The sequence below is a fragment of the Coturnix japonica genome, chromosome 4 (assembly GCF_001577835.2).
Source record: "Coturnix japonica isolate 7356 chromosome 4, Coturnix japonica 2.1, whole genome shotgun sequence".
In the NCBI taxonomy this organism is placed as follows: Eukaryota; Metazoa; Chordata; class Aves; order Galliformes; family Phasianidae; genus Coturnix; species Coturnix japonica.
The window spans coordinates 47,729,276-47,750,534 of record NC_029519.1 but is presented as its reverse complement, the minus strand read 5'-3'; the positions used below and the strand labels follow the sequence as shown (position 1 = coordinate 47,750,534).

General features: G+C 46.7%; 1 protein-coding gene across 6 annotated transcripts; it reads left to right on the top strand.

Annotated features, from left to right (window-relative positions):
* Window positions 1-1,727: 1,727 nt before the first annotated feature.
* On the top strand, window positions 1,728-19,854 carry SPRY1 (sprouty RTK signaling antagonist 1). Of its 6 annotated transcripts, XM_032444382.1 has the most exons (3): window positions 1,728-1,844; window positions 13,412-13,478; window positions 17,071-19,854. In XM_032444382.1, exon 3 carries the CDS (start codon window positions 17,126-17,128, stop codon window positions 18,086-18,088), a length of 963 nt encoding a protein of 320 aa, XP_032300273.1. In that variant the 5' UTR covers window positions 1,728-1,844; window positions 13,412-13,478; window positions 17,071-17,125; the 3' UTR covers window positions 18,089-19,854. The 6 variants fall into 6 exon arrangements, with proteins under 6 accessions (XP_032300273.1, XP_015717355.1, XP_032300275.1 ...); XM_015861869.2 differs by lacking the exons at window positions 1,728-1,844; window positions 13,412-13,478 and adding an exon at window positions 14,277-14,392; XM_032444384.1 differs by lacking the exons at window positions 1,728-1,844; window positions 13,412-13,478 and adding an exon at window positions 15,475-15,674.
* Window positions 19,855-21,259: the final 1,405 nt, after the last annotated feature.

Genomic DNA, 21,259 nt, shown 5'->3' with positions numbered 1-21,259 from the left:
CAGGACTCCAGCAGGAGCGCAGGTGCTGCGAGGGAAGGCAATGGCAACCAGATGACATTCCTTCCCCTTGAGCCAATGCTCAAACAGATTTGGGGTCTTTTCAGCAAAATTTGAAGCTAGTGCATTGCCTGCATGTGGCTGTGTGAAACCCATAGCAGAAAGGCTTGGATTCCACTCACCATGAGGCTGGAGGAAGGAGGAGGTTCTCACTTCCCTTTGCAGTCATTGGAGAGGGATGAGAAGTCTCAGGTAGTGATTCAGCACAGCATGCAGGCCGTTGTTCATCGCTGGCAAAAATGCATAACTGGTGGTGATGACTATGTTGAAAAAGGGTGGCTGAGAATTTGCTCTATCAAATAGTGTTGTTATGTTCTTTGTAGCTGTTGTTGTTTCTGTGCAAATATGTGGCATTACTTTCAGAGAGACATGCCTCCATCCTGTGTGCATGAATAGGCCAGGACATGCTGCCATTCTCAGTACCTGTGCCTGTGTGGCATGGCTGTGTGGTCTCAGCCACAACCCCTTGATGGCTTCGTCTCTTTCACTAACACAGAGAAGTTCTCACATCCCTGTCTGGGGAAGCAAACGCCTCCATGGAGAGTGGCAAACTCTTTGATAACCTTCAAGGTGAAATACTCATTGTCTCTCGCTTTATCCAGGAATGGATTATCTGGGTTGTGGAACAATGAGGTCATGTCTTTTCTCTACACTGCTGGAGAGTGCTTCAGGTTTCACACAGGGTAGCTGCTCCCGTCCAGCCTTCTCTGCTTAATGCCATGGAAAGCAGCTTCTCTGTCAGTGAGCTTTCCCAAAGCTGAGGATGTGAATTGTGTCTATTTGGCCTCACGTTGTTATGCATGAGGCATCTCCGTGGCGTTTGGATTGCTGTGTTAGCTGGGAGCTGGATGTGTTGGGTGCAGTAAGGTGAGGCGACCAAAGTCATTGGGCTCCTTTCAGGTGAATGTCCCCCTGGCTGCACTGCCACAGCCCAAACCTGGGCACCGCAGCTTTAATGGAGAGCTGTTGCCTTGAGAGTGAGGGATCCCTAAACAGGGCTGCAGGTGTGAAGGCCAAGGGGTGCTTAAGTAGATTAGAACACAAATACAACCTTGAATGTGCTGGCATGCTTCCTCACCACCAAATCAGCAAGCTCTACCCTTCTACCCTACAGATTCTATCTTTCAGATGGTTATGCTCTTTAATAAGCAGGACCCCTAGAAAAGAAAAAGTAAAAATAGAAAATCATATTAAAAAATTCTGTGTTGATTTCAAGCAAAGCACAAAAATACCAGAGATCCCATGAATACTGAGATTACGGTGGTGTGCACAGGATGCTGCCACACAAAAAATCTCTGTGACAGAAAATCCTTGAAATTTGGTTTACAGAACTCACTGCTGTTTTTTGTACAAACATGTAACATAACTCATCCACCTCTTTCTTCTTAGTGTCGTGGAAATCTTGGTTAAGCTGTCTGAAACATGTAGAAACAACTGGTTCCCTTGGTCTGAGCCCACATCCAGGCTTTCATCATCCGTAATTTTGGTAAAAAGCTGCTTTTGTTAATGTAACGCATCATAGTAACCGGTTACACTTTCACTACAAAAGGGTGTTTTATTTTCCCGAGGGATGAATAGCAATCGAGGGTCAGCTGGTAGTGCCAAGTGCCTTGATAACACAATTGGCTGCATAGAGCTTTGTTAGGCCCCTCCGTGCTTGCTGGGGAGACTTAAAAGAAGATGGTGGGAGAGCTGCTCCCTGCATACTTGACTGCTGAGGGTCTGAGTTTTTCGCCGAATCACAGAATTGAAGGGATTGGACTTTGGTTTGCCTGCTGGATAAGAAGGTAAGTGCCTGAAGCAGAGCCCAAGGAGCCCTCACTGCCTAACAGTGGGGGCTGGGGAGGAGAGGAGACGGACACAATGTTTGAAGATGACTGTATGAATTTCTGCCCTGAAATCAAACACTCACTGATTTTAGTTTGGAAAGATAGGGGCTGAGAGAGTCGGTGGGAGGCAGAAAGTGGGAGTAGCGAGTGTAATCAGAGCAAGGGCTGATCTGTGTCATCTTGATGCTGATTTCGGTGTGTTTGTGACACACAGCTGTAGTCACCCTGACCCATGTTAGGAAGCATCTCTGTTAAACACTCAGTGGGGTCTGGCTTTGATCTCATTAACCTTATCAGCGCTGGATTAGCAAATGTGCTTCTGGAGCCTGACTCTCAAATACTTAAGTTGAGATTATGATTCATTTTTTCTTTCTTTCAAAGTAAAATCAAATCCAAGATTAAGTTGGACATGAGCCAGCAGTGTGAGCTTGCAGCCTGGAAATCCAGCTACATCCTGGGCTGCATTAAAAAAGGGGTGGCCAGCAGGGAGAGGGAAGTGATTGTCCCCCTCTACCCAGCTCTACCACAACTGTGTCCAGACCTGGGGCCCCCAGTACAGGAAGGATGTGGAGCTCTTAGAGTGGGTCCAGAGGAGAGCTGCTAAAATGATCAGAGGGCTGGAGCAGCTCTCCTGTGAGGAAAGGTTGAGGGAACTGGGCTTGTTTAGCTTGGAGAAAAGAAGGCTCTGAGGAGACCTCATTGCAGCCTCCCAGTACTTGAAGGGAGTGTTTAAACAGGAGGGGGAACAGCTGTTTATGAGGATGGACAGTGATAGGACAAGGGGGAATGGTTTTAAACTGAGACAGGGGAGGTTTAGGTTAGAGATTAGGAGGAAGTTTTTCACGCAGAGGGTGGTGATGCCCTGGAACATGTTGCCCAAGGAGGTTGTGGATGCCCCATCCCTGGAGGCATTCAAGGCCAGGCTGGATGTGGCTCTGGGCAGCCTGGTCTGGTGGTTGGCTGCCATGCATATATAGCAGGGGGTTGAAACTCGGTGATGATTGTGGTCCTTTTCAACCCAGGCCATTCCATGATTAAGCTGTCCTAGGCCAAACCCACTGGCTTCTGCATTGGTCTCACAGTCTCTGGGTAGTGCAGAGAGGTGGCCTTCATGGAATTCTATCCCTGAGGTGAGAGCCAGTCCCCAGATGTCATCTTCCAGTGTCATCTTTTCATTGGAGTAAATAAAGAATAGAATAAAACCCCTTCTCAGCCAACCTGTACAGCACTATGGGTTACTTCCTTGCATTGCTTGTACCTGTTGTGGCTATAATGGAATGAAATCATGGTATTTTTACAGATTTTTTTCCTCTTGGAAATATTTCATTATAATTATTAAATAATTATTTGGCAGCAGTCAGCACTGCTGCAAAAACCTTTTTCTTTCTTTTTTTTTTTTAATGTTAAAATGAAATGTCTTCTGGATCTTCCAGAAATTTAGTAGCAACTAGTGGGGAAAGGAGGGAAATTCTGCCTGTTTTCCTCAATGAGAACAGAAGGAAAACGTTGGTGAGTAAAACTATGAGAAAATCTGTGGAGGAAATAAAATTAATAGAAAGCATGTGTGGAAAACTTCCTCCTTCTAAGTGTGCTCATTGTTTATTTCTAAACTCTACATGAAAAAACAATGAGATGGAGAAGAAAAGCCCACAGTACATCATTAAGCTCAAAGAAGTTTTATTTTCCTACGAGTATTTGTAGCCATCAAAAGGATCCAGTACCTCCAGCGGGCCGTTTTGTACCTCCCTGCTGTTTTTCATGGAAGTTTACGTGGTTGTCCCCTGAGATCATGTGATAGGAGATGGTTGCTTTGTGGAAAATAACATGCTAAGCAGATGTGAGGTTAGAACCTTGGGCCCTGTGAAACAAGGGAATGCAGCTGACTTTCAACTGTGAGACAGTAGGAGTAAGGTCCCAGAACAGCACTGATAGGGGCTGAAGCAGAGCTAATGGCTTCAGGAGAAACTGAGGCAATGCCCTGGGCCGTTCCTGTGGCCATTCCTGCTGGCAAGCTCTGCCACACTGACCAAACAAGTTGTAGGCAGTTTGTACTTAAGCATCCACCCTGGCATATCCATAGTGACTATCTTAAGTTAACACGAGATGATGTATTCTGAATTCTGGAAGATGCTGGCACGGTGTGATGACAAAATCAACCTTGTAAGTGAGCATCAGCTGGAGAAGAGGGGTGTTTGTAAATCTTAGGCTTTTTTTTTCCCCCATCCTTAGAGCTGACATGTTTTACCCTAGTCCTAAAAAAAAGAAAAGCCCCAGTGCTGTAAGAAAAAACCTCCATAGATTAATTTCAAAAAGAAAGTTCCGTGTTACTGCATGCTGTCTGAAAGTGTGTGACTCTCAAGAACATCCAAGAAAAGCAACCGGGTTTTTCCTGGGGATTCCTTCAGAACGAAGTGAGGCCTACTTTGCTCTGTGTATGCTTTCGGAACTGTTTATTTGATTGGTGTCTTGGAGATGGCTTTGCACAAAGATGCGCTCTACACCTTGAAATGGTTTCTGTCAGGATTGGACTCTTTAGCTTGACGTTTTGGGAATAGCCAGTACCTTCTACTGTTACTAGTGCGCTGTAATTTTAAGCTGAATTTATCCTATGACGTTATCTTGGGGACCACGGGAGACACAACAGCTGAGATGAAGCAGAAGTTTTGAATTCTGTTTGGAAGTGAGCTAAGAACCTGTGGAGCTTGTGACTTCTCATCTGGCATGCACTGGAGCAAGTGGTCTCTGGATGGATAGATGGATGCAGCTTTTGACATCTCTGATTAGAAAATAGAGAGTAGAAGTCAGGTTCTGTACTAGCTTTGTGCTTCTGCTTTTATATCAACTACAAGAAAGATTTCCTCCCACTCCCCATGACTTTCACAGTAGCATATATGGAAAGAAAATAATGGTTGTTGCAACTTGCTAAGACCCCCCACTTTTAATTCATTTGCCCTGTGTTACGTAATAGCTGCAAACAAGATGTGTATAATAACCTCAGGTTTTTAATCTCTACAAAACACAACTATTTGAAAGGGTGGTTGAAAGGTTAAGCTAGGAAGAAGAAACTAGTACTATAATAACTGTATTAAAACAACAACAACAACAACAACACAGATTTAACATGTTATATAATCTCTGTTTAACTTGCTCCGGGAAACTCTCCAGCAGCCAGTGTCAGTCTCAATTTTGTACAAGTCTGTACATAACCTTTGTAAGAATTTGTATGAAGCTGGGTGGGGAAACAGTGAAAGAAGAAGTTAGAACAGAATGTAGTCTGACTAAAGTCTTGCTATGATATGGAGTGCTGAAAGTAGTAATGGAGGCTCTCTCCTTGGAATGCCTACTGGTGAAACAAGCCCTCTGTGCAAGTGACTTCTAATGCCTTATCACAGGCAGTGGACTTCCCAGTGCAATCTCATTTCACTTATGACATTAAGTGGCATTTTGAAAAGCTTCTAGGTATATTAATTCCCTAAGTAAGCATTGCTCTTGAAGATTGTGCTCAAAAGCATTCTCACTTCTCTCAGCTGGACTCAGCAATGCTGTGGGAACAGCCAAGTGTGTTTATGAGCCTGTTGGTTACATATACAGTACCTATCAATTTGTGTTTGCTGTGTTGCTTACAGTTGCAGTGATGAATTTAATGACTGCTAGTAACGCAGTACATGGACCATACCACAGAGGTATCGTCCAGGAGCTCAGTCCCTGCCTCTTTTATACCTAGAAGCTGTTGGCTTATCTCCCCTCTTGGAGCACAGTGGTATGAAGCATGGTGGAAAGGTGCTGACAGTACTGGAATTATTCATGCTTCCTTTGTGAAATGTGGAACGAGAGCTTAGTGCATTACTGCCAAAAAGATAAGTCCAACATTATTGATCTACTCCTTCTGCTGAGCTTTCATCATCTTTTGTTTTTGTCCTTTCCACCTTTCCTCTTGTCTTGTTCTGCCTCCTTTTCCATCTGCTGTCAGAAGGGATCGTCTTCCCGGACACAGCTCAGCAGAGCAGAAAGCGGTGCTGAAAGTATTTGTGATGTGGAAGTGATCTGAAAGATGGCGTGTTTCATCAAATGAACATGTAGCACAGTAACATCCGCCAGCCGTCACTGAGGAGTGCTTTCCTGTAAAGACGGGGAGAGCTGTGCCACGGGGAACTGGATGAGGATGTTGTCCGGTCAGGATTTGACTCATCTACTTTTATTTGCATATGACCAAACCATTCTTCTGATAAACGTATCAGGTCCTCTTTGGAGAGAGCAAATTGTGTAAAAGTACATTGAAAAAAAATTATACTGCATTTGGTTTTGCAAAAATAGGGCACAATCCAACTTTCCATTGAAAACAATGAGTGTGTATTGAATGTTGTAAGAATTGGCTCGTGCTTACAACTGTAAAATACTTCACGAAAAGCTCTCTTTTGTTTTCCTCAGAGGTTCACATTTGGGTAATTATCTTTGTCAGGAAATCTATTGGGAACAAGACAAAACAACGTGCCTATCGTGTTAGCTCTAAACGTCCATGAGGTTTCCTAAGCTGTGGGTCTTGCTCTGTATTATGGACCTGCTTCAGGACCCACTAGACTGGCATTTAAATCTGACTGGCTTTAAATAGCTAAAGCTTTGTCCACTGATTTTACCATTCAGAGAGGCAATATGACATGTTTTTACCAGTATTAAAAATGCATTTAATATCGGTAATGTCCACAGCACTGAGAACTCCAAAAGCTATAGAATCACAGAATGGCATGAGATGGAAGAGATGTCAAAGCAATCTAGTTCCAACCCTCCTGCTGCAGGCAGGGTTTCCAAGCAGCAGTTGGCAAGGAACCTACAAATGCACTTGAGATTAAATAGGCTTTTATTGACATATCTCTGTTTGCCAGTTTGACTTTTCAGTCTTACCCCAGAGTGGAAGACTGGCTTCAAGGTCTTATTTCTTGTGTATCCATGCTCCTTTTAGAATGCTTCTTCTTTGATGTGATAAGGATATCATATCCAGAGGTTGGTATAAATCCCTGCAGGTGATTTATATTATATATTATATAAATAATTATTTTGCATACTTGAAACATTTCTGAAACATTTTTGAATGCCCATTTTTAAACTGATCGCTATGAAGATCATTGTCATTGTAATATTAGTAATTTAATCCAATTGAGAATGATAACTGCCACAGAATTTACTTGGTACCACTTAGTGCTTTGGTGGTATGTTTCATAAATTCTTGTATAAGTCAGTGTTTTCAAGGTCTGCCCCAGGAGGTTAAATCTCCCTGCCTACCTTAGGAAAGACTCCTAAGCAATTGATTCTTTGGTTTTCTAAGAAGAGCTGAGATTTTATTTATTTTTAAAGCAGTTGGCACCCAGCAAAATTAAGTCAGCAGGAGCTGATGAGTCTATGGGAGTAATTGCAGTTGGCTCAAATGATTATTCTTTTTCTGTGTGTGTGTTATGTTTAGAAACGAATGGTAAATAGTTTTAATTCTTGACACCAATCCAGCTCTGAAATGTTTGCTTTCTGTTTACTTTTCATGCTTTTTTCCCCATCCATTTATGTGATAAAACCACTGTCTTTTGAAGGTCCCAGTGGGCAATCTGTACCGTACTAGCATCAAAAGCTCAGAATACGGTAGCAATATGTAGAAAACCATATCTTTTATATATACAAGAATATGATAGGCCTTTGTTTATTTATTTATTTGTTTATTTTTAATGAGGCATTTGGAGAAGCATCAGATAAGCAATCTTAGCTATAGGAAAAGAGTGATGTTTAAGTTCTAACAGACTGATGTTTTCATAATTATCCTCTGCAGCGCAGAAATCTACTCCTGGCAATGGGAGCTATCTCAGAACTTTGAGAGATACAGATATAATCAGCAGTTGACCCCGATATGTGCTGAAGCTGAAGACCTTATTGAATACTCTGAGGTCTCTGGCTGGTTTGCTGTGCATAACAGAGTGGAGCCCACCAGGGAGCTGGGTTGGTTTTTTTTTCCCTTTATTTACTTAACAACAGGACAGGAAATAACTGTGAACTCTGAGTTCAGTCAGGCAGTGATGTCCACATTTCTAAGCTAAGACAAGAACCAGTGGGAACATGCTCAGTAAGAATGCTGGAAAAGGGAATGCATTCTGTATTTTTCATTTCTTCCATTGGATGAAGTTCTTAATCATTCAGCTGGGCACAATTCATATTTTTCTACTTATTCAGATCTTTCTCTGGGGCTCGATTATTCCATGCGCAAACAGCTGTAAGCAACAGTAAAGCAACAGCCATGTGAATACTTAAGTATTATAGCAGTGGTCCAAAAATGTTCATTTTGTGGTAGTGCTGACCACTGTAGTGTTTCAGAAGATTATTACTCCATTTTCTGAATAACTTTCAAAACCAATGAGCTTCAGCTTCCTGAACTTGGGAAGAAGTAGGTACGAGATCCTAATTAGGCTTTGAGATGATGCAAAGAGTTATGTCTCAATAGGAGATGTGGTCTTTACGCACAGACTTTTGTATCAGTCCATGCACAAACTGAGCAGCACAGTTCCCATGTCATCCCTGTCCTGCCTCCCGCTGCAATGGAAACGAGAGGTTTTCCATCAGCAACGCTGCCATATGTGCAGTGATGTGTTCTTTATTGTCAAGTCACTTTCAGCAAGAGAAATCTGACCTTTTCGAAACAAAAGCCCTTGAGGGTTAATATTTATGTATAGATGAATATGTATGTGTTTATGTATAGATGTGTGTATGTATATATATGTATGTATATATATATGTATATATGTATATATATATATGTATATATATGTATGTGTGTGTGTGTGTATGTATATATATGTATGTATATATATATGTATATATGTATATATATATATGTATATATATGTATGTGTGTGTGTGTGTATGTATATATATGTGTGTGTATGTGTTTATGCATAGATGTCTGTCTTCTGCAGACAGTGCCGTGTCTATGTGAGAGTTGGTTCTCCAGATATGCATTTTCAAAGGCACAATTACCAGTAGTAAGGTGCAGAGGGAGAAGTGTCAGTGAAAGAAAACCCATCTCTCAGTACAAACTTCTGAGGGATCTGTGGATCAACTTCCTCCCTTCTTGCATTCCAGGGAACTGAAGGCTGTATCTTAAAATCTCATTGAAATAGCTTTCAGCTGGTAAGGCAGAACCAAGAATGTGACATAGACATAAGTTACAGCTTCCCTACAGAAGCTGTTGAAGCTGCAGAGGGAATCTGAACTTAGTTGTTGACACACTGTTCTCGAGAACAACAAAAGAGATTGTGTTCATTGGGCCAGCCCCATCATTCTTGCTAAAAGCAGTCTCAGGTTTCCATGTATATTTTCACATCAAATTAGAAATGCTGCTCCTGAGACCTCCTTCAACGGGCAGTGACAGATTGCACAACCTGATAAACAGTCGGCATTCCTAGAGATGTGCTGAGGTACCAATAGCCGAATTTCCACAAGCGGTGAGCTAATAAAAACACGCACACTGCAATGTCTTTAAATTAGCACAGAGCTTTCCCTCTTCCTGTGATAATACAGTCCACACCCAGGGAGTGGCCACTTCTTGAACAGAAATGGGAAAGGTTTGTTCCTCGGTTGTTTTTGAAGAGCAAGGCTATTATTCAGTCATGGTGGATTTCCTCTGGCTAGTATTTTATCAGCTATAATTAAAACAGCCACCTCCTTTCAGTCAGCTCTCAGCACATACTTACGCAGCTAGATCTACAGCGCTTAATCCCTCTGTGAGAAGCTTTGTAGCTCTACCTGTTTGTTACCTAACTCAGCTGTAGGAGAAAGCAAGAGAAAAGGAAAAGCAGGCTTAAGGAACTACTTAAACTCATACGGCTACAGAAATTAAATTACCCAGGTTTCCTCCTTGCACTGAATCATCTTGTGTAAGGCCAGGCAATGAACGCAGCAGCTAAACACGAGGTCTTAAGAGGCAGTCCTCCGAGAGAGAAAGAAACTGAACAGAAAGAATAAATGTGACTTTCTGAAGGGGAAAAGTGAACGTATCAGTTCCCTACAGGGCAAGCAAATAGCAAGCAGTGAACAGACATGCTGTGCCTTAGTACTTTGAAGAGCAAACTGTTTTGCTTCTTGTTAGGTGTCTCTGCAGATGTGCTGTCATTCCTACCACTTTTCTTCAGTGCTGCTTGTCTTCAGTTGCATTTTTGGCAGCAAATGTTACTTTGCTAATTCTTCACAGCAAAAGCAAGGCAGCCCTACAAACTACCACAGGGGAAGGCTAAAAAATGATATAGGTGCTACCTGAGTTGCAGCCTACCCCAGTGTTTCTCAGTGAACCTAATTTACAAAACATAGTTTTCAGTGATTTAGAAATAGCTAGGAGGTATCCCTAACCCCAGCACACAACTGCTGACTGAGGCTGGGAGAAATATGCACAGAAAACACTGCTTTGTCTCATTTGGTGCAAGAGATGGGAAGGGCCGCACGTTGCCAAGCCAAACTTACTGCACCTTTGGATTTTCTTTCTCTCCGACTGGCGCTAAACGTGGGCATGCAGCAAACCCCTCGCTCTGCAGCACTTCCCCCTGCACTTTGATTCAGTGTTCACGTGCTCACAAAGCAGGTTCAAGTTGAGGTTCAGTCCTTTGTTCTCGGAGGTTTGCCTGGCTGCTGCCTCGTACTATCTGCCTCTAAGAAAAACTGATGTTATCTTCTAAAGAGAAAAGTCGAGATTGTATTCGCAACTGAGAATTTCCTGTGTGCCTGCCCCCAGCCCATGCGCTGACGGCACAGAGCAGTGGCTGTACGTGGCTGCGCTTCTTCACACAGCTCTGAGAACACTCTCTGCACGGTAGCTGGAGAAATCCCCAGCCGCTGGTCCCTTTGATCTCAGATAAAGGTCAACCTGTCTAGCAGAAAGCGTGATCGGAAACGCAACCTCACAACCTCCTTCACTTTCTCTTTCCTACCCTGGAGTGGCTCACTGTGTCTTTCAAGGTGTGCCTCCACTACGGCAGGTATGGTTTTCACTTCAGCTCTTCGGAACATCTTTGTATCGTGCCATGCTTCAGACAGGGCTGCTGAGATTTCCAACGAGCTGATGGGTAAAACCTCCAATAACAAGCAGCGTTCAACAGTTATTGTAGTTATTTATGTACAAAGGTGTGTTCATGTATGTGTGCATGTAGACCTACTAAAGAATTAAGAATTCACAGTGCCGGTGGTTCTTCTCCTAAAGAACACACGGTTTCCCTGCACTGCATTTCAGAGGTTCTCTGAGCACACCGTGGGTCCTGAGCTTCCCAGCGCTGATATCTGCACAGTACCTCCTTGTGCAAAGTCAGACTTTCTAACATGCTGAGGCCTTGGAGCTGCAGAGCCCAGCTGTTCCTTACGGCCTCTGCAAGCTTCTTGCCACACAGCACGGGTTGAATGCATGACTTACACGTTCTCCAGGTAAGGAGGCTGGCACAGCAGTTTTGCTTCTAATTGTATCTGGCTTTAGATGCTAATCTGCATTGTTGTTTTTTTAATTGCTTTTAAATTCCTGTATAACTTTCTAATTGTTGTTACAGCTGTGAAGGTTTGTAGGTGACTGACAAATAACTTGTGCAAAGATAAACACTTTCTCTGCTGAGTTTCCTCAAAGCCGTATTGGCTTAAGATACTTATCACCAAAGAAGATGAGTGATGGGAACAGTAAATATTGAATTCTTCAAGCATAGGCTGTTGGACACCTGTTTTGTCTGAAATGACACCGTGTGAGGATAGATGGGACGGCTTTTGCTTTTTATAGATGAAGCAACCTCATACCACTGAGGAGGAGGCATGAGGTGCTGATGTGTGGGTCTGAGAATGCATCCCTCTCCTATGCTGGGATGTTTGCCTTAGCATGGGATACGAGATGTTGCTTAGGGGGAAATATAAGGGTACCCCTAGGTGGGATGGAAGCGCTGTTGCTCATTACAGCTAGAGGGAGGATCACAGTTCACCTTTACAGAGCTGTGGTTCACGATCAATGAAGGTCAATCAAGTGAATTAGAAAAGTTGCTTTTGGGTGTGGATTAGGAAAAATAAATATACAAACAAACAAACAAAAATGAGCCATCTACTCCGAGGGAGAAGCACTACAAGAGTGCAGAATGAGGAGATTATCTGCAGTGATCCTGCAAGTGAAAGTGGAAATAGGGGCTGAATCATGACTATCAGCAATCATTCAGTCTCTTGAACCTAATTCTCAGAGGTTTGTCGTGAGGATTAACTCTGTGCATAGAGGGCTGGTCTCTCTTGACTCCTTTTATTGTCAGTAGAAGAGAGAGGCTCCCTGCAGGACAGCTTGGATTCCCGTCTGTCTGTCTGTCAATCCTCAAAGCAAGGCTGTGCCAGGATGTAGTCATAAGGTGTGTCACTCTTCTTCCAAGCTGCCAACTTATTCTCCAGAATTCTAAGCTCTCCATTTTCTAACGAAAGCTTTTTACTGCTATCACTTCCAAGAAAAATCTGAGGTGACTTGCAGGAGATGCAGGCGTGTTTGCTCGAGTGTGTGGAGAACCTTCCTGATATAACTGGAGGGTTCTGCCTTGTTTCGATGAAGTGTTAATTCTGGTGCCAAGCGATAGTAGACCGTTGCCAGTATGCTTGATTATTTTAGTGACCCATTTAAGCCCAGTATTGTATGTCTAAACTCAAGCTGTTACGCTTGGCATAGCTTTTTAGGGTTGTACCTGCTCTAGCGATGTATGCGAAGTAAAGGTGTTTAGCAATGTTGTTATTGCAGTTTCCTAGGGAAGAAAAAAGCACTCTGCCTCCTAAGAGAAGACAGCTGGTTGCTAGGTGCAGTATACTTGGCTGTATGGCCCCAGCAGCGCAGTTACCTGCAGTCTGTCTGCAGTTTGCCTCCTGCTGCCTCTGATGCTCCCCCAGTCAATGTTGCTATGAGAATTACTGTGTGGAGCACAACCTACAGAAATGCTGTTTCTGTCTTTATTCAAGGCAACTGAAAGACATCTAAAATGCAGCGCACTGGCCCACAGAGATGGGGTTCGTTGAAAATAGCTTCTTGCTTTCTGCTCGCGGTGGTGTGAGCACGGTTTGGGTGGGCAGTCACATTGCTTAACTCCCCTAGCAGTATCAGCTATGAGCTGGCCTGTTTTTATGGCAGCACCTAAGATTGTCATGCTGATGTCACTGGCCTAGTAAAGATTAATGCAATATAAGTGCACCACGAGTGTGTGGTCTGGGCAGACAGAAGAAGCGACAGCAGAATCCCTTTGTACTGGCACTGTAACAATGGTTTGCTTTTGGGTGAAGCTTTTTTCTAAGCTGCTTTGGGTATTCCTAATGTGGTTTATTTTTTGCTTTGGGACAAAATGAGGCAGAATCTCCTGAGAAAGACTGAAGAAAGCTGACTGAAGTTCTTCAGGCTGGAGACTTCAGGGGTGTTCAGCCAGGCATTAACAGTCTCACACATCCCAGTATGTTGCTTTACTGTTTATAACTCTCCAAATGTTGATTTCTTTTTCTGTCATTTCTTTTTCTCACAGAGATGTGATGGAATCACCATCCCTAGAGATGTTCAAGGACCACGTGGACCTGGCACTGAGGGACATGGTCAGTGGGTATGGTGGGGATGGGTTAATGGTTGGACTCGATGACCTTAGAAGTTTTTTCCAACCTGATTTTTCCATGTGTAGTTGCTTTTTAATGCTCCGTAGTTACTCAAGTAGCATATATCAGAGAGAGCTTTCAGCCATGGTGACGATGGCTTTGAAGGCATTGTTGCACCTTCTCCATCATCACGGTAGGAAAGGTGACAGACTTCCCATGGACATCTGCAGAGCCAGGCCTGGTAGGGCAGTGAGCCCTCAGTGCTTCAGTACCCGCAAAGGGCAGTTTGCCATCCAGTGGATGGGTAACGAGGGCACCGTATTACAAGCCCAACGCTTTCTAAAGCCCTCGGCTGAAGGATCGCAGCGGGACACGAAGCTCCGGACCCCCCTGTGCCGGTGCAGTCCCCTCCCGCAGGGCGCCCCCTGCCGGCCGGGCGGCGCTGCCACCCGAAGCTGCGGGCGGGGCGGGCGGGCGGCATCAGCACGTGCCGGGAGGCTCCGGGCCGGGGCCGTGCCGAGAGGAGCCGCCCCGCCCCGGGCCGTGCCGATGGCCGCGGCGGGAGGGAGGGAGGGAAGAAGGGAAGGAAGGAGGGAGGGAGGGGAGGAAGGAGGCGGGAGGCCGGCGGCCGTGACCTCGGCTGGAGCGGCGGGAGCGGCTCCCGGGAGGGCGCGGGAGAGTCCACTCCGGGATTTCGGGGGCGCCGCGCGGTGACACATTGACATCACGGGGGCGCGGCCGGGCGGCGGGCGGGGGCTGCGCGCTGAAAGGCGGCGGAGCGCGGCCGCCCTCACTCCGGCACGGCGGCGGGACCGGGAGGGCGCGGAGCGGCGCGCGGCTGCCTGCACTGCCCGGGCTGGACCCCGCGCCGCGGCCGCCAATGTGCCTCGGGAAGCGGGCTGCCAACGAGCCCTCAGGTGAGACCGGCCGCGCCGAGACGGGGCAGGTGCCGGGGGGCGGCGGCGCAGGGGGTGCGGGCGAGCTCGGAGCGTGTCAGCGTCCGGCAGCGGCACATGGCAGCGCGCGGCGATACGGAGCCGCGGCGAGAACCGCGCTGCGCTGCACGGCGCCCGTCTGCAGCGACCGCGTGCGGAGCGGGGAATGAGCTCCGAAACGGCGGAGGAAGAGCCGGAACGCCGCGTCCCGGCCTCTGCGAGGGGCGGCTCGGAGAGCGCGGCCGGAGCGCAGCGCACGCCAAGGGCTTTTCTCGGCGCCGGGACGGCCGAGCCGAGCGGAGCGGAGCGGCCGACGGGGGAGCTGCCCGAAGCGGCTCCGCGCTCCGCCCGAGGGGGCGATCCGAGCCGCGCGGCTCGCAGCGCGTTAGGAACCGCGGTCGGAGCCGCGGGGAGCTGGAGGCGGGGGCGTGCGGCACGCACGCGCCGGGAGCCGAGCAGGTGCCGCCGGGCACGGGCACACGCTCCGAGCGCGCCCCCTCCGCATCCCGCTGCACCGCCGGGAGCGGGGAAAGCGGCCGCCGACGGCGGGGAGCGGGACGGGCGGAGCGACCGCGGAGCCCGTGGGGCGGGAAGCCGGGCTGAGCCCTCGGGACGGGAACGAGGCGCCCCCAGAAGGAGCGGCCGGCCGCCGCCCGGAGGGGCTGCGCGAGGCCCCGGAGCCGGCGGCGGGGAATCCCCGTACGGCGCTGCCGCTTTAAACGCCGGGAAGTCCGCCCTCGTGAGGCGGCAGCGACCTCGGGCTGCGCCCTCCCCCCGCAGAAGGGGGGGCAGCCCTTGTTTTCATTCATAACTTTTTTTTTTTCCCTCTTTTAATTCCCCTCCTCTTCCTTCCTCCTCGCTCCGCTCGCAGAGGGCGCCGCGCACCGCCCGCCCGGGGCCGCCCGAGCTCCGCGGGGCGGGGATGGGACGGGATGGGATGGGACGGGATGGGACGGGATGGGATGGGATGGGATGGGATGGGAGGGGGCAGCGCCGCGCTCTCGCCCCGCGTGCGTTCTGTTACTCGGTGCTCCCGGCCGGGGGCGGGGGGGGGCAGCCGCTTCCGACGCCGCAGTTTGACCTTCTTTCTCGCCGTTCTCTCCGCTCCCGGCCCGCAGCTGGTGCTGTCAGTCCGCGTCCCCCCGAGGTGGCAGCGGAGGCTGTCGCGTTTCCTGAGCGGATCGCGTGTCTCTCCCCCGGGATCTCGCTCCGGGCCGCCTGGGCTGCGTGTGCGTCTCGCTCTTCTCGCCTCCGTTTACACTCGGTGCGTGTCGCGGGTTCGCGTTCTGCGCTCGGCAAGAGCGCGGCTCGTGGTGTGCGATGAAGCGCAAAGAGCGCAGCTGCGTTGGAGCCGTTTCGTTTGGTTTTACCTTCATCTACTGACCCTAAATGGGAATTGCGATCTTCGCCGGGCAGGTGAGCGCGGGGACTTTTGCATCCTTATGAGCGGGTATCGCTTCTGTGAGCGGTCGGCAGCAGAGATGCGTCCCCACCTGCTGCAGTGAGCTGCCTGCCCCGTGCTGTGCTGCGGGACCTGCTCAGTGCCGGGGCTGCAGCGTGTCCCGGTGCTCGTCTGTCTGCCCTGGTGTGCACATCTCGCAGGGGTGGAAGGGGAGCGAGTTGTTCTGGGCTGTCTTTGAAGGGAGAACAGTTTATTTGCTTTGCTTTATGTATTAGAGCGGCAGCCGTTCCGTGGGTCTCGTGTGCAGCTTTTATACGGGTGCAGGGCTGTCACTGCAGTTTTCTTGGTCAGTGTTTGCAGTCTTAGGTCAGTAGTTGAAAGATAAACCGTGAGGGTTGTGCATGGGAAGCTTTCAGTTGGTTTATCTCATGAGAAGGGATCTGCTCATCCATTTTAACTAGAGACTCAGTAAAGAACTTTGTTATAGCTTAGATTAGCTAAGACACTTAGCTTGTCTCATTCTATATCCATATTCATGCTCTGCCCTTTGGTGAGAGATGACCTGAAGCTGGCTTCTATTTGCACACTTTTGTCTTTGTAAGGTTTGGATGTCAAGTTTCCATCCTATAGGAAATGCTTTGTCCACCTGACTGTGTTTGAGGCTCCGCTGTGCACACACCTCACTTCCAGAAGGAGCCGTACCCAAATGTGATGGAGTGCGGATCTCTGCAGCTCTCTGGTGCTGCAGACCCAGGCAGAAAAGGGAGGACAGTGCATGCTCTTCATTCTACCAGCAGAGCGCTGACCTGACAGTGCTTGTTCCCATGTCCAGCTTAGTTCTGGGGGCAGGCAGAACTGCTGTTGCTAATTAGACCCCGAGTTCGGTAGCACACGAGAAGCACGCACTTGTACGGCTTGCCAAGTGAGCGCACAGGTTAATAGTGATTTTTATAGTTATTTTCTTTCTGAGTTTTCATTTGAATGGCGAGGGGTCTCCTCCAGCATTCCTCACCTATGATGCCATGCCCGGGCTTTCCTCACTGCTGGACTTTGGCCAGATCCTCAGCGTTGCTGTAATCCCCTGCTGAAAGAGATCGGCACCAGGTGGCTTGGGCAATTTGTGGTTTGCTATAGCAATTTTATTTTCAGACGGTATCCTGTTCTTTGTTCCTCTTTTGTGCTTGATCTTGTGTATGCGTGTATATATGTACACAAGCGGTGTTTATTTATACCTCCTGTCTTCTTGTTATTATTCTAGGATTTCAGATGCATGCCAGGTTCCTGCTGAATGCCAGAAGTAGAGATCACTACAGATGGAGCCCCAAAGCCAGCACGGCAGTGGTGGTTCGCTGGTGGTGATTCAGCAGCCCTCTCTGGACAGCCGGCAGCGGCTGGAGTACGAGCGGGAGAGCCAGCCTGCGGCTATCTTGTCACTGGACCAGATCAAGGCGATCCGTGGCAGCAATGATTACACTGAAGGTCCATCTGTGGTGAAAAAGTCTGGCCCGCGGACAGCACCGAGGCAAGAGAAGCACGAAAGGACTCATGAAATCATACCGATTAATGTGAATAACAATTACGAACACAGACCCAACCACGTGGGGCACGTGGCACATCAGCATAATGCGAGGGTTCCTGTTTTGAGCAGATCAACCAGCACGGGGAGCGCGGCCAGCTCTGGGAGCAACAGCAGTGCTTCTTCGGAGCAAGGGCTGTTGGGACGGTCGCCTCCATCGTGGCCGGGTTCAGGCCACAGGTCCGAGCGGACAATCCAGACGCAACCCAAGCAGTCGTCGTTGATTGTAGATGATCTGAAGGGTCCTTTGAAAGAGGACTTGACACAGCACAAGTTTATCTGCGAACAGTGTGGCAAGTGCAAATGTGGTGAATGCACAGCCCCGAGGGCCTTGCCTTCTTGCTTGGCCTGCAACCGGCAGTGCTTGTGCTCCGCGGAGAGCATGGTGGAGTATGGCACCTGCATGTGTCTGGTCAAAGGGATCTTCTACCACTGTTCTAACGACGATGAAGGGGACTCATACGCGGATAATCCCTGCTCTTGCTCCCAGTCACATTGCTGTTCTAGGTACCTGTGCATGGGAGCCATGTCCTTGTTTTTGCCTTGCTTGCTCTGTTACCCTCCTGCAAAAGGATGCCTAAAACTGTGTCGAGGGTGTTACGACCGCATCAATCGTCCGGGCTGCCGATGCAAGAACTCCAACACTGTCTATTGTAAACTGGAGAGCTGCCCCTCTCGGGGTCAGGGCAAGCCATCATGATTTTTGGAGGGAGGTTTACTTCCTCCAACGTTTGATTTTTCAGGTTGTAGCTGATATATATAAATATATATATATATTTTTTTTCTTCCCTCCCCCCCTTTAGGGGTGTGTAGGGGGGCTGCTTTCTTTCACCCCCACCCCCTTGCCCTGCTTCACATACACAAATTATTCCCTTTGAATCTTTGTTCTTCTCCTCTAATTGAGTCAACCGAGTGTGGAGTGTTTTACGTATAGTCATTTGCTGCTCTTTGGTAAGTGTGGACTTGGTATCTGCGTCTGCCACCCACTTTGGCAGAGTCTTCTGAGTCTGTAACTGAACCACTCCTGAAAGAGACAGTGAGGGCTCATTTGGCTCTTGCAGCTTCTTGTTCTGAATATCTTCCCAAAGATGTTTTTCATTCTCAGCTATGTTTTTTTTTTTCCCCTCTAACCCCCTTGGGTACCTCCAAGGAATAACTCTCATGAGTGAGCTGGATTGTGAAATAACTTCTTGTCTGTATTCTTTCCGGAAAGGGATGTAAGGCTCTACCAAACTAAAGGCCTGATTCCTTAGTAAGCAGCCTGCTTTTTTGGCTTGTTTGTTTTCCTCCTCTTTTAACTTCTACGATATTCTCAGTCCTGAGAGTTGGCCAATTGCTCCTATTGCTTTGTTTTTTTCTTAACACGACTTCAGTTTTTGCTACGCTATGTAGATCTTCATATTGGAGACATTATGGCTGCGACCGTACTCGTTTTCCTCTAGCTGTCAAATCTTTGAAGGATATTGCTCACTCCACCCTCCTCCTGTTGTTGTTTTAGTCCATCAGTATCACGCCGATATTAAAGTTGGTGGTGTTCATGTACCCAGACAGCCTTCAGGTGTCATTGAGTCACCTAAATGTTCTCGAGTCTTTAATGTTTCTCGTCATTCTCTTGTTTAGTGGTTTATTTTTTTTTTTTAGCTCTGCTCTGTACTTTATAATTTTATTCTGTTCCCTGTTTTATTGCCTTAGCCACAAATTGTGGTCCTTTTTTTGTATATTTTATGTATAAAACACAAAGTTGAATCCCAACTATTTTTAAGACAAAAGTCTGTTAAAACTTTTTTTATTGTAAAGAATATTTATTATGTGAATCTCTATTATTTTATGATATTTATTGCAAAAAAGACTTTGAAAATGTACTCATGTCTGAATATAACAAAATATCAATACTTAACGAAATAAGGATGACGCGAAGAAAGTACATATGTTAACTATAATGCAGAAAATATATTAATTAATGAAAATGGCTCTCGAATTCTTTTGTTACAGTGAGAAGTTGTGAGCTACTCGTGCATATTCTGGGTTCTTGAGGTTTATTTTTCTCTCCTGGTTGGATATCAGGTAGCGAGGAACTCCCTGTTGATACTTCAAAACCACTAGTCTGTGCTCTACTTTAGTTTACCTAATTTTGAGTCTGCTAACTATTTGTCAAGCAAGTTCTTGCAATTGGATGTATGCATTGTGCTTAGCGGTGCCAGGAGATACAGGCCCTGTTTATTTAACAGCGTTTGGGCGGATATTTGTGAAGGAGGAAACCATAACTTAAAGGTTTTTCCTTTTTGTTTTGTTTTTTTGTTGTTGTTGTTGTTCTTTTTTTTTTTAAAGAATTCCAAATTAACATGTGAAAGTACTTTAAATTTTCCTACATGGAACTTCTTGGCTGGTTAAATTGTATGTCAGTTGAAGCAATGAACCTATTGAGCTCAATTCTTAATAAAAACCAAGAGGCAGGATATAAAACAACATTTGTGTTTCTGCACTTTGCTAGCTTTGAAGGTTGTGTGTGCATATGCGAGTGTACGTATGTGTGTGGCTTGCTTGGTTCTTTTCCCATACGTTTTGCTGATGTCAACTGAATCTACCTTGTCTTCAAATGAAAGGCTCTTAAGGGTGACCCAAGTGTCACGGCTGTTTGTGGCCATTTAACACATTTTCAACAAAAAAGCTTTTCATTAAGAGTGAATGGGGAAACCTCTTTCTTCTGTCCACGTGGGTCAAGGCTAACCTCATGATTCTTTTAAAGGAAGAAGTTTATTAAAGGGATGTAATTTCATGTGGTATTCGGAGTAAGTGGTTCTAGAGAAACTCCACTTCAGGACCACGGTAATAATCTGACAGATGTCGCGCTGCGTTTTGAAGTCTTGCTGCTTTGAATTGATGTACTGGAGCTGTTGTATCTCCCAGTATGCTGATGATTTGAGTAAGCTGGGCTTTTGTAGCAACTCCATCAAACTCAATCCAGTGTCTGACTAAAAGTTGTGCTCTTTATTGAATGGCTTGTATAATTTCTGCAAGGTATATGATGAAATTGTAATATGGGTGCGTCTAAGAAGCCACTTGCTTTGCAGAGTACATTTGGTAGTGCTGCATGTACGTGTGACAGAACTTACAGGTGAGGAAGCCTGTGGGATGGCAGTGTGGATGTTAATCTGCTTTCCAAGATTGCTTCTTAGGATGGAGCAAAGCCAAGAGAAGAATATTTCTGAGGAGTAAGTGACTCACTTTGAACTACTTCCTTATCACTAATACTTCTCCAACAGTGGCAGCTGCAAACAGCCCTCGGGAGACAATGAAATCCTTGTCAAACAGTCACTGTTGGTCAGATAAGACTGTTTTTAAGACTGTGTGGTGACCATCAGAAATACTGGGCCAAATACATCTCTATAACTGGATACAATCCAGCTCTGCGTTGAGTAAGTTTGCTTGGAACGGTGCTGGTGGTTCTTCCTCTTTGAGGGGAAAAAAACATACATTCTTGGTCTCTGCTTCTCTTTTCCAGCCAAGTATCCAAAGTGGGGATTTGCAGTTTCTTAGGAGGAACATTTGATCTATGCAGATTCAGAAGATGACTGTTTGCTGTATGTCTTAATTGTGACTCTAAGTGCTGTGAACCCTAGAGAAGGCAGCGTTGAGGCAATGGAAGTAACATGTTGTTGTGGATATTGTATCTTTTATATTTGATGTACATCTATATTTGAATTTATTCTTGGGTCCTTCAGATAGCCTTAATGTATAGAAGTGGATGTGATCCTCTCGGGCAGATTTCTGTGGTGTAGAACCTATTAGGGTCACTTGAGAGCAAGTGGATGTCCTTCCGGTGGTGGTGGGGTTAAGCAAGCTGACAGATGCGTGAAGTGAGCCTCCATGA

What these genes read in the sequence shown, in the direction of transcription:
- SPRY1 (XM_032444382.1), top strand. Translation starts at nt 17,126, where the DNA reads ATGGAGCCCCAAAGCCAGCACGGCAGTGGTGGTTCGCTGGTGGTGATT.